General features: G+C 28.3%; 1 protein-coding gene across 1 annotated transcript; it reads left to right on the top strand.

Annotated features, from left to right (window-relative positions):
- The first annotated feature begins 579 nt into the window (after positions 1-579).
- On the top strand, positions 580-13,760 carry LOC145068225 (V-type proton ATPase subunit E-like). The gene is made up of 5 exons (XM_079015192.1): positions 580-604; positions 1,266-1,438; positions 1,537-1,730; positions 1,813-1,897; positions 13,590-13,760. Exons 1-5 carry the CDS (start codon positions 580-582, stop codon positions 13,758-13,760), a joined length of 648 nt encoding a protein of 215 aa, XP_078871318.1.
- Positions 13,761-18,093: the final 4,333 nt, after the last annotated feature.

Raw genomic sequence — 18,093 nt, 5'->3', positions numbered from 1 at the left:
TCTCTCTTTCTCTCTCTCTCTCTCTCTCTCTCTCTCTTTCTCTCTATATATATATATATATATATATATATATATATATATGGTCCTGTCCGGTGATGAGTCTTTCTAAAGTGAGAACTCGTGAGGAAACCTTAAAAAATTGAAAAAATATCTAAAAAAATATAAATCATAAAATCAAGCATAATAATATATCCGGGAGAAAAAAAATTGAAAATTTTTTCAAATTTTTCTTTGCATCATTAAAATTTAATCATAGATTATAAAAATGATCAATGCTTCAATTTTAATGATCCATTTTTTTCTAATTTTGTTTTCTCTCCGATATAGTACTATGCATAATTTTCTTTTAAAGTGTCCGCACGTGTCTTCACTTTAAAAAGGGTTTTCACCCGAACTTATATATATATATATATATATATATATATATATATATATATATATATATATATATATAATATTAATAATAATAATAATACTAATAATAAGGTAAAGGTTCAAATGAGAACCACTGAAAATTAAGAACCTAAGAACCATACAATATTCCCAAACTACTCATTCGTTACAAAAGCGGTCGTAGTAATGGAGAAGGGTTGGGGGTATTACAGTAAATTTAAACAGTCAATTAAACAAACTTTCTTTTAGAATCCCCTTTCTCCTCGAATGGCACACACATAAACAGACAGTCACTTTTTACTTTCCTACTTCTTTCTCTTGTCTACACAAAATCAACAGTGTATTCATATTGTACTAGGGCTTGATTATAACCAGAGATCTACCCTGGAAATCAATGGTAAAACGAACCGTCTTCTTCTATTTGGATTTTATATTCTTCTCTCTTTGATTGCTTCATCTGATTCATCTCTTTAGCATGACTATTACCGACAATCTTGCCCTGAAGCGAACCAGATTATTAAATCAACTATATGCCAGATCTACAATCAAAATTCGAGTGCTACTCCAGCTATTCTTCGCCTGGTTTTTCACGATTATTTTGTACAGGTCAGATATTATTCCCTATTTCACGCTCTACATCTCATACGACGTCTTCGGATTTTCAACTTGTGATTTCTGGTTTTTTTGTTTCTCTATTTCAACTTGTGATTTTCAGATCTACAATCGAATATGTTTGTCCATATCATCGTTCATCCGGATTGATGTTATACAATCTCATAGCGTTAATAAAGTCTAGCTTGTTACGAACATTATTGTAATCCTGTTAAAGCAAATTGATAATGCGATATGTTTTTGATGAGTATGAGATGTAGAGCGTGAGTATTCTATGCAACTCAAGGCTTCTCGAATCAAAGTTCTTCAAGCTCAAGACGACTTAGTTACTTCCATGAGAGAGGATGCATCAAAGGATCTTTTAAATGTCAGCCATCACCATTTTAACCATCAACATAACTATGAAGCACTGTTGAAAGCTCTCATTGTCCAGGTACTAATCAAACATATACGACTCTACATTTTCTACTTACACCATATGATTAAATCACACTATTTCAGCTAAAATTAAAATGAACACTTTTGTTTCAGGGTCTACATAGATTGAAAGAACCATCTGTGTTGTTGAGATGTCGGAAGGAGGATTTACATAAGATAGAATATGTTCTTCATTCAACAAAAGAGGAGTATGCAGCAAAAGCACATGTTCGTAAACTTGAGATAATTGTTGACCACATCCACCTTCCATCTGCTCCTTCATCTGATGATCCTCATGCTCTTTCATGGTATGCTTCCATTTATTTATATATCATTATATCCTATACATATGTTTTTACTTGCCTCTTAGAATTTCTTTTTGATTTTCAGCTCTGGAGGTGTAGTTTTAGCTTCTAGAGAATACTTTTGCTCGACGCCCTTCAACTCCCAAGTATTTTCTAACGACACTTCTCAGGTATGATTTTGTGTTTTCTTCATCTTTATTGTTAATACTTGTGCATCTTCTCTATATGTAAATATTTACATTTTAAATTGTCAAAAAAGTTTAATAAAACTACAAAGGAACAACACTCACATATTAATACTAGCCCTATCACTTTTTACATACTTTATTTAAAATTAGATAAATGTAACTCATTGTATAACATTTCTTTCATCTCATGTTTCAGAAACAAACATATTCATAGAAAATTCATAGCTTAATGCAGTTAATTCACAGCTTAATACAGTCAGTTTACAGTTTTATAGCTTTAATTCACAAGTTAATACAGTCAATTTATAGTTTAGTACACAAAGTTTACAAGTAAATATAATAAATTCACAGTTTAATACATCAAATTTATACATTTTTAACTATATTCTCAACTTGAAACTTACATTCATACCTTTAGATATGAATCATACTGTTTTTTCAAAGTTTATTTACACAATATCCGCAATTTAAATTTTACATATTTTACTCAAAATTAGAGAAAATCATATTATTGTATAATTCTTCTTTCATTTAATATTTCAGAAGCAAACACAAAGTTCACAAAAACAAAAACCTTAATAAAGGAAATTCACAATTTAATACAATTAATTCACAACTTAATATAGTCAATTTACGGTTTAATACGCACAATTCACAACTTAATACAACAAATTCACAGTTTAATATATAAAATATTATACTTTCACATCATAACCTCTTTGTTCTTTACAATATCCTAAGAGGCACGATTTTTATTAATTTTAAACTGTGAATGCATAATTATATATATATATATATATATATATATATATATATATATATATATAGATTATCATGATTTTTATAAGTTTTAAACTACGAATGCATTATTTTTATAAGTTTTAAGATGTGAATAAAAGATATTTAGTACAAATTTAAGTGCTTTAATAAAAAAACATAAATTTTTATAAGTTTTAAACTACGAATGCATTATTTTTATAAGTTTTAAGCTGTGAATAAAAGATATTTAGTACAAATTTAAGTGCTTTAATAAAAAACATAAATTTTAAACTGTGAATATTGTAAATACATTAATATTTTTAAAGTTTTATATTTTTCTTATGTTAGTATTTTCTAAAATAATGTTAATTTAGGATTTTTAAATTATGAATTGTAATGTTTTAATGCTTCATTTATTGTTTAGTTATGTTAATGTTAGTTTTAACTTTTATTAATAAAAAATATATATTTTAAAATGTGAATAGATGATTTTTATAAGTTTTAAGCCGTGAATACATGATTGTTTGGTGCACAAAAGATATTTGATGAAATGCTTCAAGAAAATCGATTATGTTTTTAAGTTGTAAATATCGTGAATGAGAGACCTAAACCACTTTATTAAATTGTGAATTAAAGTCCTGAAATATAAGTTTTAACTTGAGAATATGATGGTGAAGTATAATTTTTTCGTATTAAAATTTGAAATTATTATATTAAGCTGTGAATTTTTTTTTATAAACCATGATTAGATTGTATTAAGTTGTAAATTAACTGTATTAAACTGTGAATTGACTGTATTAAGTTGTGAATTGACTGTATTAAGCTATGAATTGATTGTATTAAACTATGATTTTTTTATAATTCCTTGTAGCCTTCTAAAATATGAGATAAAAGTACCATTATATACAGATCTCATTTAATCTAATTTTGAATAAAGCATTTAAAATTTAAGTTATGAAATTTTTTGTAAATAATATTTGAAAGAAGCATTAGCCTATAGATCTAAAAGTATATATATGTAACTTTTAAGTTGAGAACATAGTTGTGAATGTATAATTTTTGTGCATTAAACTGTTAATTTTTTTTTATAATAAGCTGTGAATTTTATGTACTGAACTGTGAATTGATTTTATTACGCTGTAAGTTTTTATTGAATTAGGCATTAAAATATGACTCAGTAATGTATAAATGTTTTTTTTTTAATTTGATTGTGAATATATTTATTTTTTGTGTTGTATAAATATGGAAGACAATATTAGTTTTTATAATTATTTTACATTAAATTCAAGATGAGTGAATTAGTAGGTTTTATTACATTGTGATTATAGTATTTAAGTTGTTAATGCATGATTTTATTTACAGATCTAGTTTGGAAGAAATGATGGTTGCCATATTGCTACAAATACTTGGTGGCAACGTGTGGTGGTGGTAGTAGTAGAGTTTGTGTTTTTGACTTCTTGGAATTAGTGAATTATTGTAAAATAGTTTGTATTAAGTTGTAAAATTTTTGCAATAAACTATAAACGGACTGTATAAAGATGTATTTTATATTAGTTTTGTGTTAAAACATAAGAGCATATATGTATGAAGATATTAGATTGTAAAAATTAAATTTTTGCCCTTTTCGTACCAAAAGGACAAAAAAAGAAACTTTAACATGCTTTATAAAAGTATCATGTATATATTTACTAATTAATGGGGGTTTTTATTTTTTTGTGGTTCTCATTTGAACCACTCCCTATATTATATAATAAAGTAACTCACAATATTTGTTTCAATACATAACATAATTTCATTTAAAAAATTGACTGATCTACAAAAATGCACAATTTTTACAACTATCAAATATGCAAAACATATATTTTATAAATTAATCAACTTTTTAAGTTCAAAATTATATCTTCTCAAAATAAGAGCATCCACGGTAAAAACTTTTTGAAAAGATTATTCAAAAGTTTTTTCTCTTAAAAATCTCACAAGCTCTTTATTTGAGCTTTTTTTTAAGAAGTACGTAGGCTATTATGCCTAGTTTTCTAACAATTAGAAATTGATGGTAGTTCTATACATAAAGTACTTGAAAAATCTGTCATATTATAACGACAAGGAAAACTTTTTTATTAAAAAGTTCCAAACAAAGTGCTATTATTGTTGATTCTATAATGTCGACATATAATACCTATTTGAAATTAAATAAATTAGCGATGTGCGATTTCATTTAACAATGGTATGTTGATAACATTTCCGAAGAAATAAAGCCAAATTTTATTAGGCTCGTCTATATTTTTCAAAATATAAAATTTAAATCTTAATAAAACAAAAGTTAAATTTTAGACTTCGTATTATCAAATAATAAAATGACAAGTTTTCGAAAACACCTAATAAGTTTTAACGTATTTGAAATATATAAAACTCGGTTATTAATTACCAGAACTATGAAATGTCTTCGCGTCATATATATATATATATATATATATATATATATATATATATATATATATATATATATATATATATATATATATATATATATATATATATATATATATATATATATATATATATACTAATAAAAGAGTAGTTCTTTTGCCACGTGTCATCATATTAGACATTTTGTCAATCTATTAGTTTTCCATTTTAAATTTATTAGACCTCATCATTAATGTGATTTTATTTTATATTTTAAATTTTAAATGATTGTTTACATTAATTCACAAATAAAAAATATCTAATATATATTAAAAATTAATTTTATATATGTATTTGAATCAATGATTATAAGTTCACATAACTAATAAAAATATGTCTTCCCTATATTAATAAAAAGTAGCTATTTTGCCATGTGTCATCATATTACACATTTTAATTAATGTGTTGCCACTTATGAATCTATTAATTTTCCATTTTAAATTTATTAGACCTCATCATTAATGTGATTCTATTTTAAATTTTAAATTTTAAATGATTGTTTACATTAATTCACAAATAAAAAATATCTAATATATATTAAAAATTAATTTTATATATGTATTTGAATCTATGATTATAAGTTCACATAACTAATAAAAATATCTCTTAAATTAATAATTTATTTAAAATAACTTATTAATAATTTTAAGTTTTTACTATAAAAGTTTGATTAATTTTATAACCGTGGTTCCCACGGGTTATAAACTAATATATATATATATATATATATATATATATATATATATATATATATATATATATATATATATATGGCATTGATAAATGTATACATTTAATTAATGTATTTAAAATGATTAAATCCTTGAAATTTATCTTTGACAAAAAGACATCACTTCTGCCCCTTAATTTTCTATAATATCCATATTTCTCACCCGTTTGAATAAATAATTTACAAGATAGCATTATGGTAAATCCCACTGCCACCCATAACTCTTTGTATGTTTGTAACCTTACCCACAAGTGCCAAAAAGCTATGCATTAAAACATCTTTTTCTAAAGGAAGGTAAAAATAATTGGGACCTTGAACCTATCAAAATAAACAAGCTTGATATTATGGTTATATATGTCTCGAGGCATAGCGTCAATGATAGGGACGGACATAGAGGATTTTTGGAGTGTTCCGGGCATCTATTTGATTTTATTTTATATTAGATGTGAAACATATCCGTACATTACACGGGTTGATTTTAAAAAGATTAAAAATTAAAGTGTAAACAAAAAAATATTTTTTAATATATAACTTTTAAATAAAAAAAAAGAACGTATTTATTGCAATTTAATATCATATATATAATATTTAATACTTTACATATATAAATATATGACTTTAATTTTAAAATCGAAACAAATCAAAAATTGAGAAGTGGATAATATTTATTTTAAAATATACCACAATATGACAAGTGTCAAAACTCCTGAGAGATTGACATGTGAGAAAAAAAAAAACTTCATTTATTAAATAGGAAGAGTAAAAGGATTAAATTTAATTTTTGCATTCAACATAACCACTAAAAAAAGTAGTTGATCTGTATACAATAATTTTTTCTGTACACGACAATTGGTGCTTTACAATGTTGTATTTTACAACTATATAATTTATAAATTGTTGTGTATGACAAAAAAACTGTTGTGTACGAATCATTTCCTTTAAAAAAATATGCAACTATTATAGCCTCTAGGTAAGAAAAAAAAATATAGTATAACAAATATTAAAATAAAAAATTGAAGTCAACACTACTACACATTCATGCGTGCGTCACCGATCAGTAACAAAAGAATCAACAAACACTTAATGGTGTAATGAATTCATGATAGATCTGAAAAAAAAAATGTATCTTGCAAAAAACTCACATCATAACGTGCCTTGGTACATCTTAACCGGCTTTAACATGCCTCCTAGTGGCAAAATAAGAAAAAAAAAAAAACCAATGCTTGGATGTCCAAAATCTATAAAAATTGTATTAGTAGGAAAAAAAACTTTTTTTCAACGTTACTTTCTGTCACAAAATCCTTACCGATGGATTTACATAGAATTTATATTTATTACTTTGTGAAAAAATAACAAAGAATTGCATATTACATATATTACATATTTTACACTTCTAAGATGAAATTGAGTATTCATATGTGTCACTGCAGGACAATAAGTGTGTTCGCCCCTGCATGCGCCACACCTAACATCGTTGATCTGAATGTTTTCAGTACGAAATAGTTATACATCGCACCAGGACACACCTTAACGCACATCACGACATACCCGTTAAAACGATGATAATTATTATTTTTATAATTATAAGGTCAATTCTTATTATAGTTCTTAAAACATAAGAAAACATGAGATATATTAAGACAGGATTTCCTTAAACTTTCGTTAACCCTCTAACGAAATTGGAAGTACGAAGTTCATATATCCGAGAAACTTTGATATGTATTTAATTCTATTTATGATAATTTTTAATAGACAAAGTATAAAGGATGTAGATGATATATTTATTATTGTAGTAATGATATTTATTACAGAGAATCACAAAAAATTCAAAAATAATATACAAATTATTATTATTGAGGTTTATAATAAAAAAAATTATTTAGAGCTTTTTAATAAATAAATTTACGTTTTACTCAAACAAATTTAGTATACATAAAAAGAAAATCTCTTGAAAAATTCTTTAAAATTTAATTTTAAAGTCATCAATGAATTATTATTTTTTTTATCTTATTTTATTTATTTATTTATTTATTTTTTTCAATTTAACTCTTAAAACCGACACTAACTAATTATAAAAGTTACTTTGCAACTGATTACAGGTTTTAATTGTTAAATTGAAAAAAAAAATCAAGGATAATTTTTTTTAATTAACGGAACTAAAATATACTTTTTTTTTTCAAATTTGCCTTTGAATTTTGTTTATGATAATTTTCAATAGATGAAACTCACAAATCTTGTTATTTTAAATTATACATGTGTATACGTAAAAGATTATAGTTAACTAATTAAAGTAATGAAAAATAATTTAAAATAACAAAAATGATTGGTCCAAAATCAATTGTACATGCACATAATAGATAGTAAAAACATTTGAACCTAACTCTCTCTTTCTCTCTTTATATATATATATATATATATATATATATATATATATATATATATATATATATATATATATAGAGAGAGAGAGAGAGAGAGAGAGAGAGAAAGGTTAAGCATTAGGGAATCATTTTCAGCCATACATTTGTTTTGCCGCAAAACACTTAGGCGTACCGACGGAAATGAATAACGGATAAACATGTGTTCTCCAACAAAAGAAAATTATTTTAAATATATCAAAATTTATAATTTTTTATTCTCTATAAATAGACATCTATATTGATATAGTTTTAAGATATAATTATTTTTTTTTAAAGTTTCAACTATCGTTATTCATAAGTAAATAAAAAATCCATTAGGTTTTCAGTACATTCGCTATCCATTTACGAATTAAATGTATGCTTAACTTTTTTACAGTTTAAGTATCATTCATATATAAAGATAACATGAAATAAAACTTTTTTACCTAAAATAATTTTTTTTCCTTCATGTTTCATCACACGTTATATTTATATATGAATAAAATGTTTCTTAATGGTCGTCGTATATTATATTCATATATAAATAAAACATTTATCAGATTTTTTTATAGTTATTTTTTTATTCAAATATGAATAAGTAGTATGTTAATAAAAGACGACGTATTTTAAAATTTTGAACTACCTATTCATATATGAATAACAAATGAACCATAACAAAATTATGACAAATGTGTTTTTCATATATGAATATAATTTGTGAGGAATATTAATACACGTTTTATTCATATGTGATTATAACATGTGACGGGAGCTGGTGTAAATTGTAAAGAGTTTATATATGTTATATTTATATATGAATGATATTTAAGCTCTAAAAAAATTAATGATACTTTTTATTCATAACTGAATAATGAATGTACTATAGTAAAAATCAAATGCATTTTTATTTATTTATAAAAATCAATAGCTAAAACTAAAAAAATAAAATAAAAAAATTATGTTATCTTAAACTATATCAATATAGATGTCTATTTATAGAGAATAAAAAATTTTGAATTTTGATGTATCTAAAATCATTTTTCGATAAAAATAGCTCCTTCAAATTTTAAAAAAAGAAAAAAAAAACTATATTTTTTGTATATATTAAGGTAATGATCAACATATTTTAAGAAAACATGTTTTGTTGGAAAACACATGTGTATTTTTTTTCTTAATTCCTCTGGTACGTTGGAGGCTTTTGCTGCAAAAATAAATGATTAGATGAGAATGATTCTCCATTCTCAACATTTTTTTTCTTAATTGAACTTCTCTCTCTCTCTCTCTCTCTATATATATATATATATATATATATATATATATATATGTGTGTGTGTGTGTGTGTGTGTGTGTGTGACAACCCGAAATTTCTATTATGTACAAACAATATCAAGTCAATAGAAGTCAGAACAGTTGCAGTTAATATTCAGACTTTTTAGTATAAGTCTGAGTATTTTAGGATTTACACTTAAAGAGATATCAGGAGAGAGGATGCACTAGGGTTTTGTGCAACACTGTTATTCCAAAATTTCCATGAAATTAGAGTTTACTGCCCGAATAAAATATTTTCTGCCAAAAACCCTAAATCTGGGGGTATATATAGGACTATTTGTCATTATTTTCATTTTTCCAAATTCTCAAGATCCAAACCCATTTCTCTCTCAAGTATCATCTGAAAGTTTTTCAAGATCTTCAATCTAGTAAGTGATTCTAGCTTTCTTAAGTTATTATAAGCCTTAATCTAGTGTTTTAACACACTTCTAACCGTGAAATCATTCCAAAAGGTTGATTCTTCCATTTCCACCAAGAACACACACTAGTGTTCTTGGACTTTTAGCTCATTTCAAACTACTATATTGTAAGTACTTCTATCCAAGGGTATCATAGAGCTTTTATACATCTTTACATCAAGAAATCATCCCTAGAACACCAAGAACAAGGTGTCCGCGGCCCAAGAATGTTATTGGACCGTAAACACCAAGTAAAGGTACCAAAGTGTGCCAAAGTCCTTCTCTAGCCTTAGAAAAACGTCTAAATCCTTTCCTAGTTGAGCAAAGGACTTAAAAGCCCAAAATACCATAAATCACAGGAGATTACGGCCGCAAACACAAAGGAAATTGGACTTAGGACCGTAGACTCCTCAAAGGAGGAAAATGGTGCCCTAATCTCTTCTAAGGACTAAACCTTCAAGTAGAAAAGCTCCTAGGGACTCTTAAGGCTTCAAAAAACAAATGGTCAAAAAGTTTGTGAGCTTACGACCGTAAACTCAAGGGTTTACAACCGTAAACTCTTTTGGTTGTGGCCACAAAATCGTAAACTCCCTAATGGAGTTTTCCTTGAACCCCAAGCACACTACCCTTTCCCTACAACACTTAGATGCAATCCTTGAGACTTATAACACTTGTACAAGGTGTTTAGCATGTCCTAGGGTGTCTTGACTTTGTTTATTAGTTGTTTAAAGACTAATTGGATACATATATATGTGATATTATTTGTTAACTAGGATCATAGAGTGTGTTCAAGACTTCACTTGACACCTAGCAATCCTACATCTTCAGTTCATCCGTGCGACTCACTACAGGTGAGTTCATACCCCTTAATCAATGCTTTAAATGTTTTTAAATGCTTTTATGGGGGGGGGATACAAGTTGAACACTTATAGTTATTACATCAATCACATGTGATTAATAACTACCAAACCAGTAGTTTGCTTACTGTTCAAACTGCTTATCAAACTGTTTTGCTTCAAAATGTTTTACAAACTCTTTTACTTGTCAAATACTTTTACTTAAACTCTTTTATACTTGTTATCAAATGCATGCCTATGTATGTATAGTTATATAAGTAATGTTTAAAGGTGTTAGGAAGGCCAGCTCGCTTTATCTCCTTTTCCTCGTTGGGATGTGGCTTGAGGGCATCGACTATCCGTCTGAAGGTCGTCTATCCGTTAGATATATATTATGTATACATATATAGACATAAAATTTCTTTCAATCAGTTCCATACCTTTGGGTAGAAAGGGTTTACAATCATGATCATACATTACTAGTAAGCTACCATAGGGGTAGCACAGGAAGATACTAATACTATTACTAGAAAAATGAAACATAGAATGACTCAGTTCATTCATGAGTCAATACGAGTAGTACACACAGTACCTTACTATACATGTTAGATAAAGAGAGAACACACATTATAGCTAGCACACGCATAACATTACAGTACATACAGGCTAGACAGAGAAAGAGTACACTTTACAGTTAGCACATTCATTACATGTACATTCATGCAGTTATGTGAACCATTAAACGAGTCATGCCACTTCCTGCCATGACCGTTTTTGTATCCAGAATCTCCTTAATTGGGGAGCGTATGAGTTTGCGTATAGATCTATACTGCATTGACTATCCTACACCTTGCTGCTCGCTACAGTGGGACTTGCAAGTCTACGGGTGCCAAATGTCATTTCTTACGGCGTCTTACATCGTCGTTTTACTAGAGTCAGTAGCAGGATACAAGTTGATCACATGTTACTTGAAACGCCTTTTGTTTTTAAGGTAGTTAGTACAACAGTAGTCACTTATTACAAATACTACAGTACTATGATATTTTCCCATTACATTCACTTCATGAATATTCACACGATGCACGATAATGTAAAAACTATATTTTTGGTTAATGATAGTCAGATTTGGGAAAATACACACTCTTACAAGAGACATACACACAGACACTAGATGCCTTGGTAGAAGGCTACCATTAGTAGGAAACATAGGGTTTTCTATAAGAGTTCAAACATTTTACAAAACATTGTACAAAACATCTTACAAATGCTTTCATACAATCACAGACATTAATATACTTATGATCTCACAAGCTTTAAGCTGATACTCGCTTTCAAAATAACTTGTATTCTCAGGTCACCAATAGACAGGTACATGTCCCAGGTTTTGAGAAGATGGAGTTCGTTCAAGAATCGTCTTTTATTTTGATATGTATATTTTGTTGTCTATATAACTTGACAGAACACACATGTATGAAATTATACTATTAATGCAATGGGTGATGTTGTTGCTTGTTTAATATTATTCATTGTTGTGACACTGTACATGACGTCCTCCGCCCCAGAACGTTTCCGTCGTTCATGGTTTTGGGGTGTGACAATATATATATATATATATATATATATATATATATATATATATAGAGAGAGAGAGAGAGAGAGAGAGAGTGAGAGAGAGAGAGAGTTCGGTTTATGTGAGACCACTATATTTTGTGAGACGGAGAGATGCAATCCTATCCACTCATTTCTTATATAAAAAAATATTTATAAAATACAAATTAATTGAAAATTTTCGATTTTTTTTAATATATTAATTTCGTCACTTGTTTTATCCAAAAAAGAAATTAAAAAAATATAAAAAATTACCCTTTTGTTGAAATATTTGTGATATATTCTAGTAGAATATTATAATATTCTTCAAGAATATTAGATTATTTTATATATCTAAAAAATCTACCGGAATACTAGAGTATTCTAACATTCTAAAAATCACACTGGAATATTTGCAGTGTAATATTCTATTAGAATATTTCATGTATTTTCAAAAAAAAAACAGCAGTTTATTTTATTTTATTTTATTTTTTTAGGTAAACAAAATGACGAAAATAATAATTAAAAACGGAATTTTTGGATTTTTCCTTTTGTTTTGTATTTTAAAATTATTTTTTGATTGTGTCTCACGGTCTCACAAAATTAACATGGTCTCAAACGTACCTAAACATGTGTGTGTGTGTATATATATATATATATATATATATATATATATATATATATATATATATATATAAAGAGAGAGAGAGAGAGCTAGGTTCAAATCACTACTAGAAAAACAGCCTTTTACGACGCGCAATCAATGACACATGCTGATAGAGGACATGCATGTGGGCGTGCCCTAAAAATTGATGTCAGTTTTCCAAAATATGAAGCATAGAGTACACGCATTTTTGTGTGCCCTAAAATTAGTGTCCAACAAAAAAAATTAAAAACACGGAGGGCACCTACTACAAAAAAGTATGTCGTGTAGAACTGTCGCTTTATAATTATTTTCATCAACGCGCGTTCTTCAATTTTTTAATTGCCAAGGGGGGAATGAAATACCAAAAAATTGAAAACCCTGCCTGATACTCTCCTCCTTCTTCTTTGTATGTTGTGAAATCCTGTTCGATCAAAAGAAACCATAAAAGCATTAATTGTGTGGGTTCCTAATATGCGATTTTTAGTTGTGAATTTTTTCTGAATTGGTATTTAATTGGTGTGTAGAAGATCGATATTTACGTATTTTTGAAGTTCTTAAAATCCTCTTCTATCAAACGAAACCCTAAAACCCTGCCTGATAGCCACCTTCACTACCTCCAATCCACACCGAATCTTCAGGCTTCACACGACGACGATGTACAGGCGGTGGGGATTGTCATTCAATGCGGCGAGTGAATCAGGAGCGAGAGGTCCTCGTTGTTAATGGCTGGTTTCCAATTGCAAATGACTTGGCAAACGACTTTGTTGTTGAAGAAACGGAAGAACGGTCCTCGATTAGGGTTCAAGAATATCGGTAATACCTGCTATCTCATCGTCGTTCTCCAGTTCTTAACCTATACTCTTCCTCTCGCCAATTTCTGTCTCTGACTTCAACACTCCGAAAAATGTATGTGTTCTTCTTCTACTTACTCACATACGCACACACGCACACTATCTTATCTAAATTTTCATGAATTTTAACCTAATTTTGTCATTGCGTTTAGTAAATTGTTCCACTTTGTTAACATAAATTTCCCTAATTCGATAGGCGAGTTTCTGGCGCAGCGGGACAAGAAGAATGATTGTCCGTTTTGTCTACTAGAGAAGAGAATTGTTCGATCTCATAGCATTGACTCATCCCTAGATACACCTGATAAGATCATTGAGGGATTGAAAGTTTTTCCTGAGTTTTAATAGATGCCAACAGGAAAATCACCAATGAATTAGTGAAGAGGGAATTTGTCGATCTCTTCTACTTACAATCTTTCTTTTTCCTGTTTGCAAGTTACTGAAGAGGGAAAATCACCAAGGTGCTCTCATTCCAATGGCAATGTTAATAATCTAAATCAGTGAACCCAATGACTCTCGCAAAGGGGCATTCAAGTAACTCTGTTATTTTCAATATTGTTTTTATTTTTCCATAATCATCAGTTTTCTTGTGTATCTTTTAATAGATGCCAACAGGAAAAGATCATTTTGGACAAACATGAAGAAGCAATAGGTAAGTGTCTAGTGCTTCTACTCAATTCATTCTCTACACATTGAGTTGTTTTTTGGGTCTAAAGATTTTATTTCATGATTGAGCTATTTATGTTCGTTTGCATGCAACATAAAATGATCGATTTGGGGGGTAGTCTTTCTATCATTCTATTCAAAATGGCCAGCCCAAATGGCAGTGGGTCTTGACACTAGGTCCCATTGGTCATGTGTAAGCAAGATGATGTCCCTAATCCCATTGTAAGTGCGTCTTTCATGTTCCTTTTTGTCACTTTGTTAATCTTGTTATTAACGTTTTATCATTCTTTATATTGTAAATGCACATGTACCGAAAATGCCCCTGCATTTTCAACAGTAGCAAAGTACAATGTTGCAACCTTTTTACCAAAGGGGCTCTATGAACAGGTAACTCATTTCAAACATTTACTAAAGTTAGTAATGTATAAAGTGTAAATTATAATTCAGCCTTTTTTATCATAAAAAGATTCCATTTTTTTATATCCTTTAATATTTTACTTGATATTTCAGCTTGCAGCATCTTGTTCATTATATTTCCATATTGAAGATGTTGCCTTTTCACAGCAAGAATTTTCTGATCTACTCCCAGTTTGTTGGAAATTGTCCTTTAAATTGATTGAGGATGTTTAGGAGTTTAATTCCAAGGTAAAGATTGCTTATAACTTTCTATATAATAGCTCAGATGAACTTCTTGAAGACATTATGCAGGTAACAATATTGTAATATATATATATATATATATATATATATATATATATATATATATATTAATGAAATTATAACTTTATAAATAATCATTTTGTTAACTGCTTTAACACATTACATTACTGATTACTGATTACCCATGCATGCTATGGGAAGCCACAATTTCTAATGCCCCTTCAATGGTCCCACAACTCCTAGCATACTTTCCATCTTTGGTAAATATACTAGAAAGAAGTTTTGATCACTTAAAGGTAATTTAAATCAAAATTTATGTGGTAAAAGACGTAAATGCCCCTGGAAAGCTTTTTGATCTTGTTGTTGGAAATGTTTATGATAAAGGCTTATTTAATTTACTTTGATTAGTAAATAAGAAATAAAAGTAGCAGGGTATAATTTGCACATTATTTTCAACAATTACTATACGAAAAAAAAAAGTGGTGCAATGTATTAGATTTCATTTTGAAATTTTTACAGATGACAATATGAGACACTTTGAACTCTGCCCTTGATGAGGAAATGGTTGTTGATCCTAATGTCTTTGTAATGGGGGAAGAGGTAAAGCCCTAAATTAATTAATTGATTTATTTATTTATTGTAGTGCTCATCTTCTTTTGGGGTGGGGACTGCACTGTGCAGGTAGGAGAATACCAAGGTGCATACAAGGTTAGACTTTGCTTCTCTCAAATTTCACAAAACAAGGGATTAGTGGACAAATATGGTCCTGAAAGGTTTGTGGATACCCTATCACCAGGTTAGTTCTTAGTACTATTTATTTCCATTGATGAACAGACATAACATGCTTGCAAAAAATGACCATTTTGCCCTTACTATTGTTATTACAACCAAGGGCAATGTATCTTCCACTTAATCTGTTGTTTTACATTATTACAGGTTGAAAATGTAAATTATATTCAGAAAAGACATTTGGATCTACACTTTCTATAATTCTAACATTATGGTTACCTCAAGTACTTGATAAATTAGATCAAATACTAAGGTACTTACATAACCCTATTACTCACCTTTCATTTCATGGATTATTATTATTATTATTATTATTATTATTATTATTATTATTATTATTATTATTATTATTATTATTATTATTATTATTATTATTATTATTATTGTTGTTGTTGTTGTTGTTGTTGTTGTTTTTCATGAAATACTTTAATGTGTGTGTGGCAGTGTAAGTACTAGTGTCATATTGGGCAAATTAAATTTTGATTAAAAAGTCTATTATCATTACATCTGTTTTCCTGACTGATTGTTATCTTTCTTTGTTAGGCAAATTAAATTTTGATTAAAAAGATTGAAGATGATCAGTTCTTAGACCTTGTGATTGTGCAAACTAAAGTGCGTTCTGTCTGTAAGGAACCTTACAGGTAAGGTGATAGATCAACCTCTTTTAAAGTTTCATCTACATCTAGTTTTATTCTTCTGACATGCTTTTGTATTTGGTTTAACAGTTGAGGATCAAAATCAAACCCAAGCCTTGTGTTGGTGTAGGGCTTTTATGTAATGCACAACAGGTTTCCATGATGGCATTCTTATTAAATTATACCCCTCACATTTTCCCAAATTACCCCTTCTTCTGCAATGTTTTTTTTGTTCTGTGTATTTTGTGCATCAGGTAAAGTTGATGGAAGAAAGGAATATGAAGCCACTTGATCCAAATCTTGCAGCATTATCAGCAAGATGCAGTAAAGACTTGGAGTTGAATTTGGCTAAGTCATTCTTGAGTGAGATGGGCCAATGTACAACTGCTTATCCATATAATCAGCTGCTTGGAGCATTAGTCTTAAAGAATTATGAAAGGCAAGATGCAACTTTACTTAGTTGAAATTTGATGTATAGAGTAGATTAGATACAAATTTATATATTGTAAGAAATAGAATTGTATGACATTAAATTTTATGCAATGGATTGTATTTTATGTATATGGTATTTTATTTCTATTATTAGACATTAAATGCAAATTTAATTTAAAAATTAATAAATATATAAAAATATATTTTTTTAAATATTTAAATTTACGATACGCAAAAGTGTGTGTCGTCTTCATTTATGAGATGACCTTTCTTGACAGCGGCTTTAATGATACGCATTGCGTGTCATAAATGCCCATCGTAAATGCGCGTCGTCTACAGAGGACGTGCAAAAGCGCGTCGTCTCTCGTTATGACAGGGCCTTCCTTGACGCATATTTGTGCGTCATCTGAGCGTTTTACGATGCGCAATGAGCGACGTAAAATGCTGTTTTTCTAGTAGTGAATGTGGATTAACATCTATTGTCCGGACGTTTGGATAGTGCTATTCTGTGAGAGTGAAAAAGAAAATATGTTGTTCGATAATTTTAATACCTTCAATCTTACATAAATATTGTCATTATCACACATTCTCACCAATTAAATCATCTATAAGGTTATTATAGCCTTTTTTTTTTATTATTCTCATTCTGTTAGAATATTGTCAGGATATTTATTGATTCATATTCTGTAAGAATGAAAATGAGTGAAAAATGATGCGTGCGAACGAAAAATGAATAAAAATTAATGAGAATGCATGGAAATGACAATAATTGTGTGAGATTGAACGTATTCAAATTATTAACCAACTTATTTTTTTAATAATTCTCATACAATAGAATTTTTTTTGGAACGACATGATTTTATTAAAAAAGGAAACAAAAACCAGCAAGGAGCTAGAAAAAGATTACATGAGAGAAGTAGCAAGATAAGGATTATGAAGGCACTCCATCCAATTTAACCTTACCCTACTACATCTATTGGAAATCCAAAAGAAGGATT

Source organism: Lactuca serriola, chromosome 8, assembly GCF_051521515.1.
Source record: "Lactuca serriola cultivar US96UC23 chromosome 8, Lser_US96UC23_V15, whole genome shotgun sequence".
Classification (NCBI taxonomy): domain Eukaryota; kingdom Viridiplantae; phylum Streptophyta; class Magnoliopsida; order Asterales; family Asteraceae; genus Lactuca; species Lactuca serriola.
This window is presented reverse-complemented; position numbering and strand designations above follow the sequence as displayed.

What these genes read in the sequence shown, in the direction of transcription:
- LOC145068225 (XM_079015192.1), top strand. Translation starts at nt 580, where the DNA reads ATGGAGAAGGGTTGGGGGTATTACA. An exon ending in TGAAAGCTCTCATTGTCCAG is followed by an intron (nt 1,439 to 1,536) that starts GTACTAATCAAA and finishes CTTTTGTTTCAG; the next exon opens with GGTCTACATAGATTGAAAGA. An exon ending in GATCCTCATGCTCTTTCATG is followed by an intron (nt 1,731 to 1,812) that starts GTATGCTTCCAT and finishes TTTGATTTTCAG; the next exon opens with CTCTGGAGGTGTAGTTTTAG.